General features: G+C 41.0%; 1 protein-coding gene across 21 annotated transcripts in view; it reads left to right on the top strand.

The window, feature by feature from the left end:
- Positions 1–27,303, top strand: part of DENND1A (DENN domain containing 1A) — a 509,645-nt gene that overhangs the window by 257,200 nt on the left and 225,142 nt on the right. For 20 of the 21 annotated variants that reach the window (XM_060608727.3, XM_060608728.3, XM_060608735.3 and 17 more), the window contains one exon: positions 11,121–11,231. The exons of the other annotated variant lie outside the window; for it this stretch is intronic. In XM_060608727.3, coding sequence (XP_060464710.1) covers positions 11,121–11,231 — 111 coding nt within the window. The remainder of the gene's footprint in view (positions 1–11,120; positions 11,232–27,303) is intronic. 21 annotated transcript variants of the gene reach the window in all.

Below are 27,303 nucleotides of genomic sequence, written 5' to 3'. Positions count from 1 at the left end.
TATGTATGTGCAGTGTCGTATGTGTGAGTACCTGGGTGTGTTGTAGACATTTTTTTAAGACATAAATGTGATACTATTCATATTGTTTTACAACTCACTTTTTTAGTTTAGTGTATTCTAAAACCTGTTTATATTTACTTCATCCTTTTTTAATAATGATTTTTTTAATTTAACGGCATTACTATTCTTATGAAAATTATGCCTATTAATGCCTTAAAAAATCATACAGTACCACATAATTGTTGATGAAAATTTCAAATTCTCCTTACTTTCCACTTCTTGCAGTATTTCTGTCCGTGTTTTAAACCAATGTGTATATATGGCTACCTCTTAATTTTTCTGTCTCAGATATCACCTGTTAATTTTCTTATGGAAGTTGAGAGTTTAGGTCTTTTACCATCTCTGAGCCCCTCTCCCCCCAGAAAAAAAACCTTTTTATCACTTGCATGTTTTCCCTCCCCCATTTTTCCTCTATCTTCAGGAAAAATTTTAAATCCATAATGTTTATAAATAAGCATGCGGAAGGAGACATTCGATTATGATTGCGTTTCCTTTCTTGTACAACTTTTTGTCAATTAAGAGTTTCTGGATTTCACATCTTCCTGTTTATTCCCTTCTGGTGAAACATTCTCCAGTAGTTTCTTCAGAAAGTATTGTGTTGGGGGCAACATTTTGAAACTTTCCATCACTGAGAATGATTATCCTACTCCGGAATGAGTTGGAAGTTTGCCTTCAGAATTTTGAAGATGGAACTGTGTTGACTTCTAGTTTTCCTGTTAAAACTTGGAAGTTGTAAGCCTTTCTGATTCCTGATTTATTTTTTAGGATCCTTTATTTGTCTCTGGTATTCTGAAATTGTACAACGATTTGCTTTGCTCTGGCTCATTTTTATCTGCTGTGCTGGGCACTTGGTGGGTTCATTCAGTCTAGAAACTCATGTCCTTTAGAGCTGGGAAGTGTTGTCACATTATTTCTTTGAAAAAATTGTTCTTTATTTTTCTCGTTTCTCTGGGGCCTCTATGGTAGGATGTTCAGCTTTTGTGTTGATCCTCTAATTTTCTTTTCTGGTTTCTGTCATTCCCTTTTAGTTTTCCTTTTTCCAATGAATCTTTCCTCCCTGATGAATTTCTTCTGCTGTCATTGTTGATATCATGAAGAATTGATTACAAAGTTTCAAGTTCAATGCTTGGTCTAAGAGAGATACGGCTTTTGATGGTCCTTTTCTTTCCCTTCTTATTGAAGAGTCTTTTGGTTCTGTTCAATAACTTGTTGTTTAATGGCATCTTGTTTTAGGAGTGCAATATTTTTTTTTTCTCGTCTCTTTGAGACTATTGTGTATAGATTTAAAAAATTGTTCTTCTTGCATGTTTTTTTCTTCAGTGTTTTCTCTCTTCTGTTTCGTTCTGTATCTTTGATTGTAGAGGCTTTCTTCAAGTGGCTGTCCAGCCCTGTTTAGACTGAGGCACTAAAAAGCTAAGTGGAAGGTCTGTGTTCATGAATGGGGCTTGTTACCTGGGGCCTTTATTGTAGATGATGGATCAGAGGTCTGGTTACTTAGGGGGTCTACGGGGGAGCTCTTAAATGTCAGTATCAGAATCTTTTCTTTAGATCTAGTAAGTTTTGTTTGTGTCTGTGAGCATAAGCTTCACCTACCAGCATTCTGGAAGCTGAGGAGGGTGGTGAGTTATGGGATATCAATATGTAGGATGTGTTCTTTAAGTCCCCCTCCCATTTTTTATTTAATGCTTTATCCTCTGTCCTTAACTATACCTGGTGTCCCCAAGATTTTCTGGTTCAGTGCCTCCAGAAAGGTTCAGTGCCTTTCTGCTGGAGGGGGTGTCAGAGTGAGCCTCTTGAGAGAGAAGAATCTTATTTTCACTGGCACCCTTCAGAGGTTCTGGGTGTCTCTGATTCCTGAGCCTTTTTGGAGTTCTGTGGCCTGAATTGGGCTTGAGCTTGCGCCCTGTCCCTCTATCCCTCTGCCCCAGCTTTCGTGTTCAGCCCTTTGTCAGCTTCCAAGTCACCCTCCATGAGTTTTTCAACCTCAGTTGGTGCTGTGATTGGTGTTGTGGGCACGTTGGGCCAGATAATTCTTTGTTGTGTGGGATGGTCTTGTGTGTTGTGGGGTGTTAGCAGCATTCCTGAGATCATGTAGTGATATGATGGTAGCACACACCTCTCCAGCTGTGACAGCTGAAATGTCTCCAGACATTGCCACATGTCTCTTGGGATGAATGACCCAGCCTGAGAACTGTTTCTTTAGTAACATCTGCTTTCTGGCTTCTAAAAATTTGACCTCTCTCTTCCAGTAATGTCTTTTCTCTTGTTCTTTGGGGTTTATGTCTTTTAAAATGATTTCACTGTGACTTTTCCTGGGGGGTTATTGGGGAGGGATGGTATCAGAAAGTAAAGACAAATATGTGTATTTAGTCTGCCGTATTTTACTGGAAGTCCCTCTAGTGTTTTAACTGTACCTCTCCTACTAATAGACGTTTAGATGGTCTCTGATGTCTTGCTATTATAAATAATGTTATAACAATTATTGCCTAGGTGAGGTTCATTATTTTAGTTTTTTTTAATTTTAAGGACTGAGAATTCCTTAAGAACTTAAATTTAAGGTACCTGAAAGTTCTGATAATTTCTTAATTTTCAAAACTGCTATAACTAAGGTTAGAAATAGGTTAGGAGGAAAAAACAAACCTGTCTTCTTCATAGCCTCAGCTCCAATTCCTGTCTGCACTGCCCCCACCATTAAAAAAAATTTTTTTTTTTTTTTTTTTTTTTTGCATTCCCTCTGCTGGTTTTGCCACTAATGAACCAATTCCCTGTGTATGACCCATTGTCCCCTAAATCCTCCTTTGCAAATCGGTAAAAGGCTGGCCTTGTTTGTTTCTAAGCGGGAATAATAAAAACAATCTGCCAGACTCCTAACATACATGGTTCCATTTAAATCCTTACAGCTCCTCTGTGAGAGGTAGACGTGAGCCCCATTTTATATGTAGGGACCCGGGGCTCCCAGACCTGAGGTTACCAGCCCAAGGTCTGTACCTAAGTGGGGTGTAGTGACTGAGGTTGGTAAGGAAACCAAGCATTTTGTTTTCATTATGCCAGCCTGCCTCCCTGCAGTTGGCTTTTGATATTCATGAGGAAAGAGAAAAAAATTATTTTTCATGTCTCAAATATGAAGTGAAGCAGGAACGCTTTTCCTCTAAGGAGAATCTGAACTTTTGTAGGACCAATTTGTGTGATTTTTGACACAGAGTCAGTACTGAGCTCTAGCCATGTTGAAATTTGCATTTTAATCTCTTGGTGATTTTTCAAGGATTAATTTAAAATGACTAAATTGGTGCATTGCAGATTGAAACAAGCAGTAACCACGGGGTTGTTAATATGACATAGTCTGCGGTAGTGGAAGGAACATGAGTTGTGGACACAGCCCGACACTGGGCTCCACCACTTGGGGACCTTGGACTACTTACATATATTCTCGGAGCCTCAGTGTCCTTATGTAATTAAAAAAAAAAAAAAAAATGGGAGGAACAAATGAAGCATTGAATGTAAAGTTCCAAGTGCAATGCTTGGTGCAAGAGAGATATAGCTTTTGATGGTCCTTTTCTTTCCCTTCTTCTCTTTGCTTTCCTACAATCCTAGTCTTAACCTCTTTTGAGGTCTGTGTTGTGGCTACGGGCTAGGGCACATTACTTCTGGGGGCTTGTCTTTCTCTGGGTTTTTGCTAACATTCTGGGTTGTGAAGATCATTTCCTTTCATGGAGTGTGTGTCTGACCACACAAGTGTCTTAGCAGCTTCCACTGACACCGTGATTTTTGAAGCTTAGAAATGGTGCCAGGAATGAAGTCCAGGACTCCAGTGCCTACCACATGGGGGGTTCTGTAAACATTTATTGACTATCTCCTCTAAGGGGCATACTGAACTTAAGAGAATAAGCAAAGAAAAGGATGGAAGGACTTTGGCACATAGAACTTAATTCTGCCGCCAGAGAATCCTGTTGCTCTGGACAGCTTCAGAGAACGGTTAATGTAAGAAAGAGATAACACCTACCATGGATCAGTTCAGGCAGTATTTGTTATGTCATGGGATCTTCACAGCAGCTTGTGGTGTGGTTGATCTCCCTGCTCTGAAGAAGAAATGAAGCCCAGAGACCTGAAGTAACTTGCCCCTAGTCAGCCGGCCAATAAATGCTAAAACCGGGCATCACACGCAGGTCAATCTGATCCCAGCGCTGAGATGCTGCTGAGCCCTGGGCCTTAGGCTCCATGGCTTCCTATGCCCTTCTAAGAAATTGCTCATCGGCAGTTTCAGTTCTGTCATTAATTTTGTGAACATGTTTAATGTCATTTCTCCTTCCAGAATGAGAGGGATTAGTATTTTTTCGTCGCTGCATCTCTGTAATTAGCACTTTACCTAGAACATAGTAGATTGTCAATATATATTTATAGAATGACTGAATGGTTGGCTGGCTGACTGAGTGAATGAGTGAGCAATGCAGCCACCCCACGGAAAGGGGAAAATAACAATTCTTCTCACTTGGCTTTTGGGTCAGTGTGTCTGCAAGACATTAATGAAAAGCAAACAGAAAATTCTTTCCACTTTTAGATCGCTGTTGAAGTTAATTCTCATTAATCCTGCAATTTCTGCGTCGAAATATTTTCTTCCTTTTCACTGAAAAAGCATCACTAGGTAATTGTTCACCAGGGTTTTTCTCCATCAAGATAACACATGTAGGAGTGAATTTTATACAGGCAATAGTCAAATGAGCATAAATCTTTATAAATTTTAAACAATTGACCTGCACTAAAAAGAAATCCCAGATCAGGAACAATAATATTAGGTATGGGTAGTAATAATAACATTGTAAACTGGCTGTATAAGGGACTTTTTTTTTTTTTTTAAGCACCCAGGTTTTGAAGTTTACTTTTGATTAATGGATAATCATATAGACCTTCATTTGGGATATTAAACAAACCTGTCTTAATTATCTGGTCAGTGTCATACCAAGTGGTTAATGATGCAGGAAAAGCATTTAGAATGGACAGTTATATATAACATTGCCCAGGCTCCACTTTGTCAAAAGATGTACCATGATATAGAAAAGATTTATGAACTCATCGTGACTTTGAAAAATAAACAAAGTTGAGGTGGTACTAGAAGGCTTATTATCAAGTACTGAGATTGTAGAGAATTCCATTGTTGCTCTTAAGGGTTGTCAGGTAATTGTTTATTCTAATGGTTTTTCCATTCACATAGGAGGGATAAAAGTTGACCTCTGGGTAAACCCTGCCTTCTTTCCTGTAATATACTTCTCTGATGTGATTGCTTAAGTGAGTTTGTGGAATTCTTAGACAGATTATTTTAGAATGCAAATTTATAATTCCCTTTTAAGAATCCCACACAACTAAAGTAACCTAAATTCTTTAAAAAAAAAAAATCAATTGAGGATTCTAAAGGTTTACGTTATGGTAAAATAATCTGAGCAAGAGTTATTTCAGGAAATAAGACCCATTGGCAAAACCAAGCCTCTTGCCTTAGAAGCCTCCTCCAGACACAGTACAGTAAGTCTTTATCATGTGTACTGTGTATGAAGCTGAAAGTCACAAAGACTAATAAAATGACAGACCGTGGGGCGGATTAGCATCTGTTTCGAAGGCTCCAAGGAGTACCCAGCTTAGAGTCGGTTCTTTGGTTTGGGGATTATCTCATTTCCCCAAGGTATTGAACCTAAGACGCTTTTTCTCTAAGCCCCACTATATCCCCTCCCATCCTTGGCCCATCCCCCCAAACCCCCACCTGCTTCCTAACCCCGGGCGTGGATCACAGTGAGCCTGAAGTCCCCAGCCACCTGGATCGGCACAGGAGCCAGCAGGGATGGCTAGAAGTAAGCAGCTATTATGGGGCTTCTCCTGGGGGAAATGAGGTTTGTCAGGTGCCTTCCCTTCCTCTTTGTCTGGATTTAGAGCCACAGAGGGTTAGAGCTGGAAGGGACCTTTACTGTCATTTCTTTGTAGAGATGAGAAACGGGAGCCTGGAGAGGCTAAGGAGCTTGTGCAGCACACACCTTTTCCGAAACTCAACTTCAAGGCTGTTTTGACCCTGTTGACTAGAAACCTTCCTTGGACCTGAGCCCTTCCCAGCCCAAGTAGTGGTCAGCTTCATATCCCTGCTACCCAGCCCTACAGAGTAAGCCCATAATACATGCTAGGCAGATAGGAGAATGCTCACAAGGCACATCATTGATATGTAACTGAAATAATGCTTGAGCTCTATGAATGGAAACAGAATGTCCTTAAACCTAAAAATGTACTGGCACTGAGAAAACTGAACCCTTCTGAGTCTGGACACTGGAAATAGTCCCTCTAAGCAAGATTTTCCTTCCCAGTAGGTGAGTCACACAGAGAATTCATTGTCAGGGAATAAAGGGAATGGTGATTTAGACTTAGCCTTGGTGGCATTATAATCCAGGACACTAGGCCCAAGACCAGATGAGCGGCAACACCTTGCTTGACAGGATTGATGGTTCTTTAGAAGGAGGACTGATCCCACATTAAATGAGTGGACTCTCCCTCTAAAAAACCGGGGAAGTGGACAAGTGTGGTACTCTGTAACCTGGAAGTCCTGGGCGTTGTCTGAGCTTCTTCCTCCCCTCTCCACTTCTCAGGTCTAATTCATTATCAAGTCCTGTGATTCCACTTTACAGAGATCTGTCGCATCCATATCCAAAGCTTTCATCTCAATAGTTTTTTTTGCTGTAATCATTCATTCCGGGAATATGGCGCCAGCCTGTTAACTGATTGTGCTGCTTCCTGCTTGCCCTCTCCTGTGCGTCCTCCATAGGACCTCCAGGAAGATCTTTCCAAAACACATATGTGATTATATCATGATCCTTCGGCAACTCCCTCTGACCCACAAGGGAAGTCTAGGCTCTCACAGAATCTGCACCCAGTTCCCCTGCCCCAGCATGTCCCCTGCTCTAAACCCTGCTCTTCATTTTACTGAACTGCTAAGAGCTCTTCTCTCCTCCTTGCCTCTGTCTCTGCCTGGAATACGCTTCCTCCTGTGTCCACTGAGTGAACCGTTGGTGGGAGGCCCAGACCTAATATCTTCTCCTCTGTCAAGCCTTCCTCCTGTATCGGTCCAGCAAAGTTGAATCTGCCCTTCTCAGGCGGCCCTGGAGTGTGTGCGGCCTGGACCACAGTACTTTGCACACCATACTGATGCCATTGCCATTCCCAGGCTAAATTCCTGGAAAATGGCGATCATCTTTTCTTTAATCTCTGCAGGCCCAGCTCCCAGGTTGGTACTAAACACATAGTAGGAGTTAAATATGTTTGTTGATTGGCTGATTACAGGAGACAGAAATGGGAGGTTGAAGATTTAGTCCCACTGAAGGAAAGTGCTAGGAGGGTGGTATACCTTGTGTCCTTTATAAGTATAAGCTCACAGTATATTCTGGCTGCAGTCTTGAACTAGGACAACTTGCTATGGAAGTCGTCTCTTCTCGTTATTCCCTATACTCTTGTCTTACCCATCAGAGATATATGATTGAGCTGGCTGTGAAATAAACACCTGCTTCTGCATGCAGCCCCTCCCCCATTACCTGATGAACAAACCACCTATTTCTTTACACTTGTACTAAATAGAGCCACACACACCTTAAACAACTCCCAATCCCATCCCCCTGCCATTTTATCTGACTTTGTGAGTTGCTAGTGTCAATTTTGTTTTCCATGAGCCCTTCACCATTGATCACTTCATCCAGCTCAGACCGCGGTTTTCTGACGTCAATGCTGTGTTCTTCCTAATACACCACCTTGTCTGTCTTCCAGGCTGGTGTGTTCCTCTTAGTCCAGCTAAGGAGGCTTAGTCACTGCTTTCTCTACTTATTGATTCTTTCATCAAACTGCTAGGTGATGGGATATGTCATTATACCCAGAGGGACCTCAGTGAAGTGACAGAAACCTACTTGTAACTGAGTGGTTATAAGATAGAGACCAATCACCATGCCTGCTCAAAGTGGAGGAGCTTGACAAATGAGGAATCTAGGAAGACTTCCAGGGGGAGGTGACATCTCAGCTGGGTCTTGGAAAGTAAATGGGTGTCCTCAAGGAGGAGAAGAGCATTCTAGGAGAAGGAAACAACAGAAGTAAAGACCTGAGGGTAAGAAAAGGCATGGCAGGTTTGAGAAATTGGGGATTGGTGGGGCTTAAGCCACTGGATCCTTTAAGGCACAAGGGAGAAAACCCCTTTCTCCAAGGGGTGTTCTTCGGAGATGAAGCATGGTGGAAACTGTAAATGTTCCCTGCAGCTGCTCCCAAGGCCTGCTGTGCCCCACAGGTGCTCCCATGGTCTGCTCTGCCCCACAGGTGCTCCCAAGGCTGAGTGAAGTTCCCGGGGCTGTCGCCACTCCCACCCACTCCCACCCGCCTGGGCGGGTGGCTTCCCAGAAGGAAAGAGGCAGGGGAGGAAGCAGATAAGAAAGACAGCTTCTGTTTAGACACAAATATCTTGGTAATCAGCACAGATGGGATGAGAAATACCAAAAAAAGTACATGACAGTTTAGAGAGAATTTGGCTAAATGTTACATATTTTTAACATACCTGTGTAGAGTTTTTGGAACAAGCACCTGAATCCCTCCGAACCCGATTGGGCCTGGGGGTTATGCCTCAACCAAGTGGTGTTTTTATTTCAGAAATGTTTCCTTCCCCATCCACAAAAGTATCCTTATGATTTTTTTTTTTTTTTCTCCCACCAAAATAAGGTGCAGGATTTGTCTCTGACGCTGTGTCTCCTTATTTGGACGGCAAGCTGTGTAACATATTTCTACCCAGCGTGAAGCTTCTTGGCAGACTCTTGAGGCCACGTTTTGGTGGCTTCAGAGTTATCTTTGGATCTGTCAAAAGTGCTAATGGGCTTTCTGGCCTTCTTTAAGCTCCTCATTTCTATTTTCTTTTTACTTCCATCCTCTCCTAAAAGAAAAATTTATGTAATTCATCAGCAGTTAAGCATTTTACTGAAATGCTCAGCTGAGGGCCTTGTATTTTTGTTTGCGAGAATAGCTCTGCCATGTCACGGTCTTCAGAACAAACCCCACCCTGACATCATCAGCTCAGCACTCCTCAGTCCACCGGGCAAGAGATGCACTTGTTGACTCATTGAGACTGCCTTTCTTGTTTTTGGTTTTCAAGTTTGTTAAGAGGCAAGTCGGCGTGGTGGTTAGAGCAAGGGTTTCAGATTCAGGAGACCTGGTTTTGAAACTGGGCTCTGCCTTTTCTAGCTGGGTGACTTTTGCAGACTACTTACCCCTCCTGAGCCTCAGTTTCTACATCTGTAAAATGGAAATGAAACTGCCTTTTTCAGCGCTGTTGAGAAAGATTAGAGAGAACACAGGTAAAGTACCTGTTGTCCAGCACATAAGGATTACTCAGTAAATGGGATAACAGTTCTTAACAGCAGTGTTTCTCTTTCAGCAGGCATACTTTGATCCTGCTTTGTTCCTGTGCTGTGCTTTCTTTCCTGAATACAACTTTTACCTACAATTTTTAGTGATATAAACGATGAGCACAGGCTTAGAGACAAACTCACCCAAGACTGAATATGTACATAGTGTGTAACCTTGGTCATATTACTTCATTTTCTCTGTTGCCTCTGTTTTCTTATCTGTATGTAGAGATGATAATACCTGTTCAAGGAGTGGTTTCAAGATCAAATGAAATAATGTATGTAAAGCTGTGTGTATTGTAGATGTTTAAAAATGTTTAAGTGGGTCAATGTAACGTAAGGGAAAATATATGGGCTCTGGAGTTGGATCTGAGTCCAAATTCTGACTCTACCAGCTACTGAATCTCTCTCAGACTTACTTTATATATTGGGGGAGAAATGCCTCATTGGAGTTTTGTGGAAAGTGCGTAAGATCACACATCCAAAGTATCTGCTATAGTACCTGGTACTTGGTAGGTAGTCAGTATATGGAACTGTTAATTCACTCGCTATAAAGGTCACTGGTTAACCTGGTATTCCAATCAAACAACAATAAATCATAAGATAAGTGCCCATTCTTTTTCCCAACCTGTAATATTGTTGAAAAGCACTTTATGCTATTTTGCATGGAAAATCCACCTGGTTTTCTTGAATTTATGGGTTATGGCTCTTTCATCATTATACATTGCAACCCCTTGGCAGTAGTGTTCCCTCCCCGACCCCCTTCATTTTCAGAGGATTATATTGTGTGGCATTGAAAACCTGTAACATTGAGGAAATTAACATATTCATGTATATTATTAAAGTCAGGTGGGTATAGAAAGGATTGCAGAAATGAAACACATTGTATTTTTTCTGAAACCTAAAGAGGGCCAATCTAGAGTACTAATTAAAGAAATGAAGTCCCGGCTACAGACAAAAAGCTGGTTAAAACACTGCTTTGTCACCACCACTTGCTGCTTGTCTGCAATTTTTTTTTGCCTTTTGAGTGAAATACCTGGAAATTGTAAATCTTCGAAATTGCTCCAATTCCTGCCGAGTCCTTTCAGAGAGTGTAAACTGTGGAGGAGGGGGACGCCAGCAGTGATGACAAGAGAGGAGCGTGCCCAGCCTTTGCGGGTGGGATCTGTTGGACAGAAACGGGCTCTGTGCCAAAAGCATTTTGGTCCTTGGGTACTTTCTCTTGACTATGCGTATGGTGCAGTGCATTGGGAAAGTCTTAGGATCTGGAGTCAGAAGATCGGAGCTGCAGTCCTGTCTTTATTGCTCATGAGACTCTTTGATCTTGGCATCCCTCTCTGAGCCTCGGTTTCCTCATTTGTAAGATTGCAGACTTCCTGTCCTGCTCACCCTTTGGAACTGATAAGAAAAGCAACACAGTGCTGCCTGTGACCTCACGTAAACTGTAATCACCACACACAAGTGCTTCGTCTCTAAAGTCTCTTCCAACTTTGCATTTCATGATTTTACACACAGTGGGATTCAGCCTCCCAGGTGGAAAGAATAGGACAGGGGCAGAGGAGAGTATACTTTCTGATGATTTTTTGCTTCACATGCTTTTTTAGATACCGCCTGTAACAAGAGCAAACAAAATAAGCTACGATCTCCCCTTCTTGTTTCTCCTAGAGAAATCTGACAGAATATTTTGTGGCTGTGGATGTAAACAACATGTTACATCTGTATGCCAGTATGCTGTATGAACGCCGGATTCTCATCATCTGCAGCAAACTCAGCACTGTGAGTAGAGTCATGAGATGGGCTTTTTAATTGCTGTAATTGAAAGATGGCTCAGAAAGATTAAAGACAATTTTAGAAAAAAATCAGCCACAATCCCCTCAACATGTCATTTTCATTAATTATTCATGTTTCTTTACAGTGCATGTTTCATTTATTCTTCTAGCTTCACAATCAGTTATAAATAGTTTTCCATTTGGTCGTGTCATGAACACTTTGCATATTTTCACATAAGCTTCCGTCATTGTCATTTTCTTTACATGTCTGTATCATATTCCATTGTATTGATGTGTCATCATTCCCTAGATCTTTCTTCTCTTGATGGCCATTTAGGTTGTTCATAGCTTAATCCTTTAGTAGATAATACTGCAGTGAACATCTTGTGGCTGCTTTGGACGGATGCAGTTCGTATTTGAATGAGTTAGACCATCAGGTCAAAGGACTTGATGAACACTGTGACTTAGGGACTGCCAGACCACTTCCCAAACAGGCTGTATTTGTTTATAGTGAATGCTGCCAGCTGCATATGAGTTACCATTTCTGCTGCAGCCTTGCCAGAATTGTGTGTGTTCATGCATTTGTGTGTTAATTTTGCTAATGAAATAGGTATAAAATGGTATTGCAGGTTTGCTTTATTTCTCTTTGGTTACAGGTTACTGAATATTTTCCATGGGTTTGTTTTCTGTTTATATTTTGTTAATGTCTTTTCCCATTTATCTTATAGGACTCTTGTTTTTTGTTTTTTAATACATTGGAATGAGGTCTTTTATATTGTAATAGCTTTTGCTATATGTATAATATAAACCTTTTTTCATATTTTTATTTTAGTTTTTTGTTTTTAACTTGCCAAGTATAGGAGTTTGTATCATTCCCTATATTTCATAAGGAAAATTCTCAAGGACAGAAAGTAGAAATCATTTTACAGTAAACACCCATAGAATTCAATCTAGGTTTTTCCATTAACACTTGACTGTGCTTGTTTTGGCACATGTTTATTTACCTGCCCATCCCACATGCTATCCATCAATCCATCATATTTTATGATGCATTTTAAAGTAAATCACAGACATCAGTATACATCCGCCTAAATAATTGAGCATGTTTATTATTAACTGAAGTTCAGTATCTCTTTATAGTATTATTTTTCTTTTGAGGTTAAACTTACATACAGAAATTGACTGGGAGTGGAATGCCTAACAGGTACCTCTCTGTTAGAGAGGGTAGAAAGACCTTCTTATAGTGAGAGTTTCCCTAATGAAGGGTCTATGGATAAAATCAGTTGAGTGTTTACATATTACTATAAGGCACCTAATAATGAAAACTTTGTGAGGCTATTAGAGTTTTCTTTATGATTTTCATCATAACTTCATTATTTTATTATTTCTTTGGTGTTGTTTGCTTGTCAAGAACTCACAGTTTTTTCATTGTGCCAGGCTCATAGCATATGCTTGGTGATAAAAGCATGGCCCTTGCCCTCAAGGGGAAAACATCCCAGAGTAGACCTCTTGCTTTGTTTTGCATTTTATTTTAAAGTAGGAGTGCAGTTCATAATCTTAGGACCTGAACACCCAGACTGAGTTTCAGAACTAAAGGATTGCCGCTGTGTCTTTATGAGGCCAATTAGAATAAAAGTACAGTCAGGGAGCACCTGGCTGGGTCAGTCGGAGGAGCGTGTGACTGTTGCTCTCGGGGTCGTGAGTTCAAGCCCCATGTTGGGTATAGAAATTACTTAAATAAAACTTTGGGAAAAAAATGAAAAAAGAATAGAAGTACAGTTGAAAGAGTCTAGTTCAGGGGTGCCTGTCTGGCTCAGTCGGTTTGGCATCTGATTCTTGATTTCGGCTCAGGTCATGATCTCATGGTTTGTGGGTTCGAGCCCCTCATTGGGCTGGCTTTGCGTTGGCAGTGCAGACCCTATTCAGGATTCTCTGTCTTCCTCTTTCTATGTCCCTGCCCTGCTCCCTCTCTCTCAAAAATAAAGAAACATTAGGGGTGGCTGGGTGACTCAGTCGGTTAAGTGTCCGACTTCAGCTCAGGTCACGATCTCACAGTTCATGGGTTCGAGCCCTGTGCTGACAGCTCAGAGCCTAGAGCCTGCTTTGGATTCTGTGTCTCCCTCTCTCTCTGGCCCTCCCCCCCCCCCACCCCAACCACATGCTCTGTCTCTGTCTCTCTCAAAAATAAACAAACACTAAAAAATTTTTTTGAAGTGTAGTCCATAACCAGTTACTGTTATATTGGAGTATTAAATTTCAGTAGAACAAAAAGACATCATATTGATTTAATTTAAATTCCCTATAATAAAATTATGATATTTTGAACTCTTAATATGTGCCAGGCACTGTGCTAAGCACTTTGCAATTACTAACTCATTTAATCCTCACTAAAACAGTGTGTGGTAGGTTCTGGTATTGCCTCCTTTTTATAGATAAGGAAGAATGTACCTTCTGTGTGATTTTTTGTTAGGTAAATATAATAGATTAAACACACAAAAGTATTTCTGTTCTTTCCCAAAACTAAAATGAATTCAAGAATAAATCAACAAGCACAAAGAGCAGATGAAGCAGAGATTTTTAAAAATACTAAGAAAATACTATTATCAGTGTTACGCCCATATTTAAAAACTAAGGTGCAATGGACAGTAAAACATAATTTATCAAAATTGAATCAAGAAAGAGAAATCGAATAGGTCATTTAATTTATAGAAGTTGAGTCAGTATATAGTTTCTTTTTTTCTGAAACACTCAGATGGTTTTACAGATATGTTTTATCAAACATCTCAAGAAATAGATAGATCCCTGCAGTCTTAGACAAACTTCTTGAGAGTCTAGAAAGAAGGAATACACTCCACCTTTTCTTGTGATAATTGTGTAACCTCGACATTCAGCCACACAGGAGATAATACAGGAAAGAAAGTTTATCAGCCAATCTCAGTCATAAACATAATAGTTTTAAAGAAACTGGTAGCAAATGTATAAAAAATATAATTCATAATAACTCAGTTGGGTTTATTCCAGAAATGTAAGGTTGATAATATTAGAAAAGTCTGTTCGTATAGCTTACCACATTAACATATTAAAAGGGAAGATTCATAGGGTCACCAATAGACCGAGAAGCATGGTAAGTTCATGAATAGGAAGACAATGTATTTAAGATGCCATTCCACTCTAAAATGATCTATACAGATTGCATACAGTTCCATTGAAAATCCCATTAGGATTTTACACAGTGCTTGGCAAACTGATTCTAAAATTAATGCAGAAAAGTCCAAGGAAAAGCGAAGACATACTTGAAAAAAAAGAATGGGTTATGGAAACTTGCTTTACCCGATATCAACATTTTTTGTAGGGCTGTAGTAATTAAGATGCTAGTAATGGACAGGAATACACAAATCGTCTTGACGGAACAGGATCGACATTGCAGAAACAGGCCATGTGTGTGGGGCTCTCGATAGACAACTGAAGTGGCATTGTAAAATCTGAGGGAATGGATGGAGCTTTCAATAATTGATTATCCACATGGGGAAGAAAAGGGAGACGATTTCTATCTTACACTCTCTGCAAAACCAAATCTTAAATGCTTCAAGGACTTAAGTGTGAAAGGCAAAGTTTTAAAACTTCTAGAAGACAAAATAGAATAATATCTGTGATCTTGGAGTAGGGAGAAATTTAACCAAATAATCCAAAATGTACATTGTATAAAGGAAAAGATTAAAATTGGGAAAGTTTGTTCATTAAAAAATATTCAGAGAATGAAAAGACACATCACAAGCTGGAGTTGAGATATTTGCCATATGTAACAACTGACAGAGTATTAATATCTGAAATATATAAAGAACTGCAGTTGAAAAGCAGAAGACAAGTCTATCAACGGAAACATTGGCCAAAAGCACAAATCGGCATTTCACAGAAGAAAATGGCTAATAAAATATGTGGAAAGATGCTCAACTGCCTTAGTAATCATAGACAAGCAAATTAAAATGACAATGATTAAAATACTAGGTTTGCAAAAATGCGATGTCTGATAAAGTCAAGTGTTCTATTGAAATTGCATTGGGGAATTCATGAACTACTCTGAAAAGTATGTGGCACAATTATTTGCATACACTCAAAACTCAGCACTTCCATCCCTGGGTAGAATTGTGTGTGTGTGTGTGTACATGTGCATGCATGTGTGTGTGCATACACCTACCTACACGCACTCATTGGTCATTTATAGTGGGGTTTATGTACAAGTATGTTCATAGCAGCATTGGGTCTTTTGTTTTTTAAACCTGGACAGAGGCTGCGTGAACACCAACAGAGAACAGATAAATTATGGTATAGTCCTACAATGGAGTCCTGTTATCACTGAAAAAGAACTAAACTACCAACATGATTAGGTCTCTAATACAGACTTTTGAGTGAAAGAAGCTACTGAAGAATATACAGTATGGTTTCATTCACATAAAATTCAAGTAAGAGAAATTAAAAGGGATATTACTTAGGGATACATACAAACTCCATGGGGGCAAAAGATATAACACAAAATTTAGGTAGCAGTTTCCTCAAAAGGAGTGAAAACAGTATAGTCAGAAAGAGGCATACAAGGGGCATCAGCAGTATTGTTTTCTGTCTTGAGTTTGGTTAGGGAATCAGCAAACTATTCTGTCAGGCGTCCAATAGTAAATATGGCTTTGTAATCCAAACGGTCTTGTAATTACTGGACTACAACCTTATAGTTTACAATCCGTAAACTAGTGGGAGAGCCTGTGTTCCAGCAAAACTTTATTTACAAAAATAGGCAGGACAGACTTGGCCTTCAGGCGGTAGTTTGCCAACCATGAAGCCAGGGTGCTGGATTTCAGATTCTTAAGTTTTGTTTTTTTTTTTTTTCTTTTAAAAGTTGATTATATGGGAGCACCTGAGTGGCTCAGTCGATTAAGCGTCCAACTTTGGCTCAGGTCATGATCTCACAGTTCATGGGTTTGAGCCCTGCGTTGAGCTCTGTGCTGACAGCTGGGAGTCTGGAGCCTGCTTTGGTTTCTGTGTCTCCCTCTCTCTGCCTCTCCCCCACTCTCACTCTGTCTCTCAAAAGCGAATAAACTTAAAAAAAAATTTTTTTACGTTGATTATATGATATACATAATTTTATATGTATATATATTTCAGAATTTTTGAAAAGTTGAAAAAGAAGATACCAAGCCCCTTCATCATGAAATGTTACAACACAGACATAGAGACAAAGCAGTGCTTATGCAAAGGTTAAGAATTAAAATTGCATGAGATTTGGCAGGGGCACTTCTAGAACCCAGAAGATGGTGCAGCAGTATCTGGTGCTTCTCGGGGAAAAATGATTTCTCACCTGAAATTCCGTGTGTATCTAATGGAAGCCGCTACCATACCTCATCAACCTCCTGAGGTCCCTGTTCCTCCACTCTGCCTTCTCGGTTGTGGATACACCATCAGTTCTCTTGAGGGCCAACCACTCTGCTGATCCACCTGACTTCATTCAACTGGTATTTTTCATGGCCCCATTTTAAGGCAGTGGGGATACAACAGACAAAATCCCTGTCCTCACGAAGCTTACGTTCTAGTAGGCAGACCTTCAGTAAACTAAGCTAAATATATAGTACGGTAGCTAATGATTAATACTAAGGAGCATAATAAAATGAAGAAGGAGACTGAATGGGAAGGGTAAGGCATTGCATTTTTAGGTCGATGGTCAAAGAATGCCTTATTCGGAAGGTGATGCTACAGGTTCCTTCTTACTACCTTAAGAGAATTCCTCTGACATTGAGCTCCTCTCTGATGTGTCTGTTTGCTTCTCTATTGGCTATTCTTAGGAGCTTGCTGATATGGTGGAATAGCTCCCAAACCTCAAAACAAAACTTCCACATCCCCTTTGTCCCATTTTTAGTCTCCCTTTTAGAACAAAATTCCTTGAGAGTTACTTCTATTAAGTGTCTAATTCTTCCCCTCCCCTCTCCCCAGTCTGCTGTTAGGATTTAGCCCCATCCTTTCCACTGAAACCACTTTGTTCAGGGCACCGATGACCTCATATCAAGTAAAATTGAAATGAATTAGTGCTTACAGAGTCCTTAGAATGGAGTCTGGCCTATAGTGTGTGTGTGTGTGTGTGTGTGTGTGTGTGTGTGTGTATAAATATGTATTATATATATATAAATATATATATAAGAAGTTAATAACATCTATAATGGGAAGTAAAATACTGTTTAAAATTAGGAAATCGTTATTTAGAAATAGATAAATACTGTGTTGAATGTGAATACTAGGAATTAAGGTTAAGGACTTTTTTTTGAGCTTTTTGTAGTTTTGTTTTATGGCTATACACATGTATCACTTTGACTTAAACTTTTTGTTTAAAAACAGTTGATTTTTAAATAACTTCTGAATTTTGCTGATTGATAGTAGAAACCTCTTTAGGAAGAAGGGGGTGGTTCTTCTTATATCTCACATGTGGTCAACAGCATCCCGATGTGTAATTTCTCCAGGGATACAGTAGGTGAGCAGACATCAATTTTATCTAAGCCTTTGTACTTCTCCAACTTCAGAATTTAAAGTGGTTTTTTTTTTTTTAAGTTTTATTTACTTAAGTAATCTCTGTGCCCAACGTAGGGCTTGAACTCATGACCCTGAGACCAAGAGTTGCCTGCTGTTCCAGCTGAGCCAGCCAGGTGCCCCTAAAGTTTTCTAATTGTTGCCTTTTATTTCCTTAGTAGTGACTTTTCATTGTCTTTTCAATGACACGGGGAATGCAAAGGTTTTAATAGCCTGAGGTTTCTTCTTCTTTTTTTTTTTTTTTTAATGTTTATTTGTTTTTGAGAGAGAGACACAGAGCATGAGCAGGAGAGGGGTAGAGAGAGGGAGACACAGAATCTGAAGCAGGCTCCAGGCTCTGAGCTGTCAGCAGAGTCCGACATGGGGCTCGAACTCACAGACCGTGAGATCATGACCTGAGCCCAAGTGGGATGCTTAACCAACTGAGCCACCCAGGTGCCCCTCTTGCCTGAGGTTTCTGATGGCCTTCTCTTGATAAACCAAGATGTGGCCTATCATTACCTTGGCAAACCACATTTTTCTCAATTTTGTTTGATAAGATGTAGGCTTGATCCTCCTCAGGACCATCAAGCATCTGAAAGATGAAAACTGTCGAACACTCCAGAGTGCCATTTTCTATATAGATGACTGTAGATGACTGTGTCAATAGAGATGAACCCAGCAATATTTAGTTCAGAGTCAAGTGATAACTCATTTCGGGCTTTTCTTGGTCAATAATGTGATACTCTATATAAGAAAAATGTGAGTTTTTGTTCTCTTTGCTCAGTTAATTCATATTGATTGTTTTCCTTTATAAATGATAAATAGGGAAGGCTTACCTAAATCTTGTTCTCTAATGTAAATACTTCAGTGTGATCTCTTCTGGCACAAAGGCCCCATTTTTCTTCCAGATTTTTATATCTGAATTTAACTCCTGGTGCTTTTTTTTTTGTAAGTCTTATGGATAGCAGGTCGGTCTAAGACAAGACCTTTATGGACATGGTGTCCTGTAATTCCAAGAAGAGTCCTGGAAGATCAATATTATCCCCATTTCACAGAATGGTTCATCCCCTCAGAGAGATGAAGTAAACTGACCAAGGTTAGGTCCTAGGACCTTAGGGCCTTAGGATGCAGTGTGGCTTTAGGAAAGGGAGAAACAGCCAGGAGGATGATACATACAAATGACTCATAGTCCCTTCACAGCGCTTGCCTTGGGGATCAGGTATGTTTATTGGGTGTCACCTCAAACTATTATCAGAACCCTAGCCGTGGGAACTGCCAAAGGAGCCAGAGGCACATTGTTAAAATATCCTCCCACTGAGGGAATTTGAGAATTCTCCTAGAGAGCCAAAGAAATAGTCTGAGCCCAGTCCGAAGGATAAGGTGGCTGATGGAGCTGGTTAATACTGGTTTGGGTAAAAAATAAGTCCCTGATTGTATAGTAATTAGAGGAACTTCTTGTGTAGCTTGTAAATCGTTCCAAGACTGCCAAAGAGGTGTGTTGACCGCATCAGTGGACTAAGTGTGTAGAACGCCCTCATTCAGATTCATACCCCTGTGTTTTATAAGGGAGGTCCCCGGTTCTCCCTCACACCCTGTTAAAATTCTTCTAAGTTAACCTTTTTCAACCACCTACGATGTGCCGGGCATTGTGCTAATCCTGTGTGTGTGTGTTCATTAGTTTTTGCAGCAACCCTAGGAGCTAGTTGGTTGGTTCTCTTCTCCCTTTGCAGATGAGAGTATCTGGCCCTGGGAAGGTTGCAGTGTCTTGTCTAAGATGCTTGTCTCTGCCAGCAGAGATGGGATGGAAACCCATCACCTTTGAATGCACATTCAGAACATTTTATTTCAGATTTTGTAAGCACTTGCTATATGCCTGGCCCCACCCAGCACCAGGGAAAAAGAAGGGCGATACGTGAATTTCTAACTGACGCACTCGCCCATGAGCACTGCTCAGATTGAACCCACTGTGTCTGTGGTTGTTACATTCACCCGTCCACTAGCCTCACCCCAGCCGTGAGCGCGGCCTTGGTGGGTCCCTGGGCGGTATCTTCCCCAATTCACTGTGGCTTCAGGCCTCTATTACTGCAGTTCCTGTCAGCCCCTGGGCATCTTGGCCCTAATCGCTCCTTCTATAATTTAGGGGTAGTGCAAGAAGTTTTGTAAACCGAGACTATCCAGTAAATGATGACAAAGGCATATTTACTTTCTAAAGGAAAGTATTTTATTTGTTTTAATTAATTAATTTGTTTTATTCAGCGGACTTGTTTTTAATGTTTATTTATTTTTGAGAGAGAGAGAGAGGGAGCGTGAGCAGGGGAAGGTCAGAGAGGGAGGGAGACGCAGAATCCAAAGCAGGCTCCAGGCTCCAAGCTATCAACAAAGAGCCCAGTGCGGGGCTCGAACTCACGAAACGTGAGATCATGACCTGAGCTGAAGTCAGGCGCTTAACTGACTGAGCCACCCAGGCGCCCCTCAGCAGACGTTTTTTAAAACAATTTCTGAGGAAGGAAGCACAGTTTAGTGACAAGACCATCACCTAATTAATTGAGCCTCCACATCTAATTATTTGTGTAGTACTCACAACTATGAAAAGAATGGTTACTTTTCTGATAGTACCTCATTTAGGGGAGAAAAAACCCCAAATGTCTTCTCCCTGTCAGTTTCTTCCTAAGTGTAGTGGTGGAGGACGTGGGTGAGTGATACTGAGTGTCGTAGGTGTGCGGAGACGGGTACCTTCCCAACCTTGCCCCAGTCCCATCCCACCCACTCCCGCTAACAGCATCCATTTACCTTGGTGCCACCTGGTCTCGTCACCTAAGAGGGCCAGTTTGTGCACGAGGCTGTTTTTTCAGACTTGGCTTCATTTTCGCTCCTTTCCTGATGAACTCCACCTGTTCCTGACTATGCCAGCCTGTGTCATGGGACGGGTACCCGAATGATGTGTGTAAAGCTTTCCTAGCTCTCCTGGCCTAGAAATAACTAATCCTGTTTGCTTATCTGCAGCTCTTGAAGCAGAGAGGAGAGTGGCAGTTTAAGAAGGTTGGAAATACTGGACCGGAGCCAGGCCCTCTCTGCCTGCACACTCCACTCTGCATGTTCCAGCCGTAGGAACAAACTGCATTATTTTGTTTCAAACTGTGCTCAAGGGAAGCCAAGACCTTGTAACTGGAAACTTACCAAACAGAGAATTCTAAGACTAAATTTAGTGTTCTATTTAAAAAATAAAATAAAATCGAACATTTTGTTTGTTCATCTTTTATATGTTAAAAAAAGAGAGATTAACCTAGTTCACACTAACAACCTAAGAAGAGTATTCAAAGAAGTGAGAAGAAAACTAATCCTCTTGGTGAAGAGGGAAATCCTTCACAAAATGTAATGAAGTGGCGTGAAATACAGACTCTGCAGCCAAACTCTCAAACAGCGTAGCCTCTCTAATCTTCATCACATAAAATTTTATTGTGGCTCAGAGAATATTAAAAACTTAGAAAGAAATGAAAGGAACTTCCACTGGCAGGAAGTAGGAGAGAAAAGATTGGTATGTTTTCTTTATGTGGGTTTTTCTCTGGTTTTGAAACATAAATACAATTACCTGCTTTTTGAGCTGTGTTCTTCATTTAATTACGTGTGCATTGGTTTTCTCCTGTTCATGTTGAGCTGTAACTAGAAAGAAGAACCTGGAGATGTTACAGCGGCTACGTAATATAGAATCAACCGTTTAATTTGTGAGACTTGAAAAATTGCTGTGATTCCGGGGCGCCGGGGTGGCTCAGTCGGTTAAGCGTCTGACTTGGCTTCAGGTCATGATCTCACGGCTCTCGAGTTCAAGCCCTGCTTCAGGCTCTGTGCTGACAGCTCAGAGCCTGGAGCCTGCTGGATTCTGTGTCTCCCTCTCTCTCTGCCCCTCCCTGGCTCACGCTCTCTTTTTCAAAAATAAGAAAATATTAAAAAAAAAATTGCTGTGATTCAACCAACCCTGGGATCCCTAACTAGTTCTTGCTGTACCTCTCCTGCTTCTGCTCCCATTGCTTCGGTAAGCATCAAGCACCTGCTTTAGACGAGATACAGGATTCAGATTGCTAGTGATTCCCAAACGCTCATCCGTGGGTTATTTGTGTTAGAATGGCCCAGAGTACTCCTCTAAAAATTCAGTGTTTTGGCCACCATCTCCAGACATTCTGGTTCGTAAGGTCTAGCACGAAATCACAAAAGTCTATTTTTTTTTTTAACGTTCCTTAAATGATTGATACACAGCCAGATTCGGAAACAGTGAATAGACTGTTCTCTAAGACAAAAACAATATTTTTACTTTGAATACTGTTATTTTGCCTCATTAGACTAATTTTCATTTTGAGGCTGCATAATGGAGGCCGATTAAGTTTGTTTAGAAGACGTGAGCGTAGACTAGCACTAAAAAATTCTTTGTTTCCATGTTTCTCTTTAGGAGAGCTTTGATTTTGGCACTAGTGAGTCTAGGATAGGACACAGCTAAGTATAACCTATTTAAGCTGTCAGTAATGTTGGTTGCTGATGCATTCCGCGGTTGTAATTTGGGGTGCATGTGTATAAAGAAGACCTAGAGAGGTGATGTTTCTTTCCAGCCATTGCATTGAGAGCACAGCAGAGAATTTTATTTATTATTTTAGTGGTGTGGTCAATTTGTGAAATAGTATATTCTTTAGGTTATAGGACTGATTATAGCTTATTTTTTGTTATGCCTCTTCTGAACCAAATCTCTACCCCAAAGCACTAATGCGTAATGTATTCAAGTCATTGGTATCGTAATATGCTTGAAAAGCCCTAAATGGCACCCATGTTGGCAGATGTCATATTGATGTTGTTAAAGAAATTTGAGCACCTACCAGGTGCTAAGTCAGCAAGAACAAGGAGTCCTGATTTCCTGTGGTGTCTGGAGGCTGAAAGTGTGGTCACTTTGAGCTAGAGCCTGATGCGAGATTAGGCTGTGCTGTTGGGTTGCTACAGATCTTATGAAAACTCACATTTTTTCTCTTTTGCTATCTTGATAGCTATGTAGTCTGCCAGCTAGATGATTCAGCCAGCGTGCTGGTGATCTTTTCCCAAGAAAAAGGACAGCAGGGCTGGATGAGAGAGTACCAGACTTCAAATCAGGATGGTGATGTTCAGTTCCTACCTGTGTACTTAATCCTGCCTACCCATCTGGTCTTGGGCCACTTACTTGATTTTTCTGAATCTTTCTGTCCTTTTCTTTTAAAAATGGGGATAGTATTGGGGCGCCTGGGTGGCTCATTCAGTTGAGTGTTTAACTCTTGATCTCGGCTCAGGTCATGATCTCATGGTTTGTGGGTTTGAGCCCCACATCAGGCTTTGTGCACTGACCACACGGACAGAGCATTCTCCCTCTCTCCCTGTCTCTGCCCTTGCCCCCACTCTGAGCTCTGTCTCTCTCAAATAAACTTTAAAGAAATAAAATAAAAATGGGGACAGTAGTAACACCCACCTTAGGGTTGTTGAAAGAATTCAGTGGTCGTAGATATGAAAGCACGCTGCCCAGTGCTGGCTACATACTGCCCAGTCAGCAGAAGTAAGTGGGCTCCAAAGGGCAGCCAACTCTGATTTGACTTTTAGAAGTAAAGAAGGCTGTAGAGATCCTGGAAGTGTTGTGAGGATTTAATTTGTATAAACGGTAATAGTAGATGTTGAATGAATCTAGGCAACAGAGGATAGTCATGGCAACTCATGAGGTTTTCCATATCTACCCACTTCTCATTAGTCACTTAGTCATTGACTAAATTGTCATTTCTTGTTCAAGTCTCCACAGTCATGACTACATAGAGATTGAATGGCCTAAAAAGTTGCTCTATTTACTTGACCCGGTGTTACCACATGACCAGGCTTCCAGGGAGAGGTCTAGCAGCTTCCTGTCTGCATCCTACCAGGCTCTGATTTCTCTGTCTCTCTCTGTCTCTCTGTGTCTCTCTGTCTCTCTCACTCTCTCTCACTCTCTCTCTCTCTCTCTCTCTCTCTCTCTCTCTCTGAAGTAGACCTGATTCTTGCCCCAGGCAGAATTAATGATTCCTTCTTCATAGGCTAACACACTTGAACCTCTATCATAGCACCTCTTTCATAATGCCTTTGTGTTGAAGTTGATTGTTGGCATTTTGATCTTTCTCTCTCTATTTTGAATTGCTTGAGGGCATGGCTCGTACACATAGTGGATTCTCAGTAATTGTCAGATTAATACAGATCCTAGCACAGAGGCAGTTTCCTGTGAGCTAAGAGCACAGGCTCCAGAGCTAGACTCCCTAAGTTCGTATCCTAGCTCTGGCACTAGCTCTGTGACCTTGCACAAGCTCCTTAAGTATGTAGTCACCTTAGTTTCCTCATCTGTAAAGTGGGGACACTGCGGCTACCCACCTTACAGCGGTATTATGAAGATGAGTATATAGAAACACTTAGTACAGTGCTTGGCGGTAGTGAATACAGAGGAAGTGGTCGTGGTGGCTAGAGCATGGCTTCAATCTGTCTGAGTTGACTGGTACTTTCTAAGGTTGGATTTGCCTGAAAAAATGCTACAGGGGCGATTCTCCCCACCCCTCATGCCTACATATCTAGTAACTCCCACCACCTGAGGTTTCCTCAGTTTCTTCACGTGTGGCGACCTGAGAGATGGGTACTCATGATTCCATGTTCAGTTACACCATCTTTCTTTTTAAAAAAATGTGATCCTTTATTAGAGCATTAGTGTAAATTGGCTAAACATAAATGAAGAGCTTAGGAATATTTTCAAAGCACTGTTAATATCCACTTACCCAAGAATTGAGGCGGCACATTTCTTTTTGGGTGCCAGCTTGGATACATTGGCAACGGTTGCGTGGTTGGAGGAATCTTCAGGCCGTGGCCTGACTCCGTAGGTACTCATGTCCATCAGGCACAGAATGGAAGACAGCACCTTGCCGTCCCTGTGTTTAAATGAATTATCAATCCCCATGTAACTTTGCCTTTTTCTCTTTCACTTTCCTCACTCTTGGTGCTAGGGGCCTATTGACATAATAGTTTACCATCCCGTAGCTTCTGCCCCTGCCTTGGAAGCTAGAGCTTTACTATGGCAGTTTCAGTTGCTTTGATAGTTTGAAGTGTCAAATCTTGACACAAAAGCTTATTGTCCTGGCTAATAACTTACTCTAATTACTTTACCTAGTAGATAGCTTTAAAAAAAAAAAAAAAAATGGGAGCCAGAAGTAGTTAAGCAGGGCATCGCCTGAGAAAGCTTCCTCTTGACTGGCTGCTCCTGCTCTCAGAGGAACGCACTCTGCTTGACTCCATGTTGGTGGGTTGCTTTTTTTTTCCTTTCCCCAGAGGATAGTGGAGAAACAAGAGGTAGGATGAGTTCCATCCAACTAAAAGAGAAACTACTGGAAGAAAGATTGTCTCCACCCCCTGCAAAAAAAATAAAGAAGCATTACATTTTGGCTTCTAAGAAAAGCAGGACTTTCTTTGCTCTTTTCCCTCTTTCCACGCACATGTCTGGCATCTGTCTAGACCAGCTGAAGGTCTTTGATTTCTGAGGCCTTATAAGTTGTCTTTATGTTAAAGCATCTTTGATAGTTTCTTAAAAGCCAACTCTTCCCTCACTAAATATAGTAAACACAATGTGACCATAGCTGAACCGTTTGTAATGAAAGGTTTTTCTTATACCCTTGGAAGGGTTGAGTAGATTAACTTTCATAGATCCTGCAAAAAACCTTTTTGTTGATTTCATTGTGGGTTTTCTATTTGAGAATAAGTAAAAATCAAAAACAAACGAAATCCACAACACTATTTGATTCACGGCACCGTTTATTTCCTGATGACTACAAAGGTGGTTTATAATTACACAGAAGAATCTAGTTCTCAAACTGAGAGAGCTGACAACTTCTACAAGGCATACAACATTTTCTGCAACTGTCCTGCTTTGGAAAGTTCTTGGTTGAAATGAGTCGACCTAAAAATGCCCTATCTTTAAAGTTAGAAATCTGGTATTCTTTCTGTACTCTGTGTTTGTTTGTAATCAGTTTCCTGGTGTTTGGCTTCAGAGGGGAGATCCAGATGCTGCCTCTGACTAACCCCGTGATGAAGCAGGTGTCAGTTTGATCTTTCCTGAGTTCTAGGCTGTGAAGAGGGACTGTGCCCATCTGATTGTCTGTCAGCCTTCGGAACTCAGAATCTCAATACCTTTTAGAGATGTGCAGCTTCAATTGTGATCTCTTAAGCAATTACAATTTGTTAAATGTCTGGTAATTTTGCCTGCCGTTCCTCATGATGTGAAGCTGAAGGCATCCTAACATTCCCCAGCATTTGCTCAGCACCTGCTCTGTGTCCAGCATAGTAAGAGATGAGGAAGGGAAATCCAATGTGGTCTCTGCCCTTGAGGAACTCACATCTTTGGTTTCACGCCCCTGGTCTCCTAAGATCATCTACCTCTGAGATATCCAGAGTGTTGGGGGTCAAGCACAGAGGAAGGCTGTGCCCTCCACAGTCAGGTGATAAGGCTGCAGTGGTTCTGAGGTAGCACATGAATTCCAGGTGGACCCCTATAACTGTAGACACGAAAAAGCAAGACTGGCTTTGAGACAGACCCTGTTTTACTTCGTCAGTCATAGCTTAGTCAGTATAGCTGAGGAAGGTGAGCTGGGGCAAAGGGGGCACATTCTTCACGTCAAAGGATGGCAGTTCCTCTAGATCAGAAATTGTCAGAGCTGGAAGAGGGCACAGAGATTACCGAGTCCAACTTCTCGTTTTCCATGTGGGTGAAATTGAGACCCAGGAGAGGAAGCAGCTTGCTCAGATCAAAAAGAGTTAATGGAAGCTCCATGGAAGTATATGAAAGGGAACATGAGAGAAAGCCGGGCTTTCAAATAGGTGTGCCAGATTGGGGTATAAGCCTTTCCATTTGACCAACAATCATTACGCCACTGTCTAGAATTTCCAGTGGATTGAAGACAGCATAACACTTTAGTTAAGTATAACTAATCCCCAGGAAATTATCAAATCTGTGTTTGTTTTAAAAATGATTATTTTCTGTTAATTGGCACTTTACCAGATGATTTGGTCATCTAACAGCAAGGCAAATGTATTTCTACATAACGTGGCCATACTGATAGGAACAGTATCTTGCCTAACTCAGAATCCTCAGTATGATGTGTAGACACAGTGTAGACACTCAGAAATTTTTTTAGTTAACTTACATGTTGTGGAAACACAGCGGCTATTATAGCCTGACAGACCTGGACGTGAGTCCCAGTTCTGTCACTTATGAGCTGTGTGGCTTTGGGCAAGCTATTTCACCTTTGAGGCTGTTTCCATGTCTGAAATGTGGTGATGAGTGTATATGTATGTAAACCTGCACACTTCTTAAACAATACTTTGCAATATCCTAAAATCCCCAACATGGTACCTGGCACATAACACTGTTGGGATTCCTTTTTTTTTTTTCTTTCCATGGAGAGAGTCTTACTTTTGTTTCATGTTGAACTGCTAAGCTGCCATTAGGAATCTTTACACCCCCCCCCATCCCC

Source organism: Panthera onca, chromosome D4 (genome assembly GCF_046562875.1).
Source record: "Panthera onca isolate mPanOnc1 chromosome D4, mPanOnc1 haplotype 2, whole genome shotgun sequence".
Classification (NCBI taxonomy): domain Eukaryota; kingdom Metazoa; phylum Chordata; class Mammalia; order Carnivora; family Felidae; genus Panthera; species Panthera onca.
Note: the sequence above shows the minus strand (reverse complement) of the source record. Positions and strands in the feature narration are given on the sequence as shown.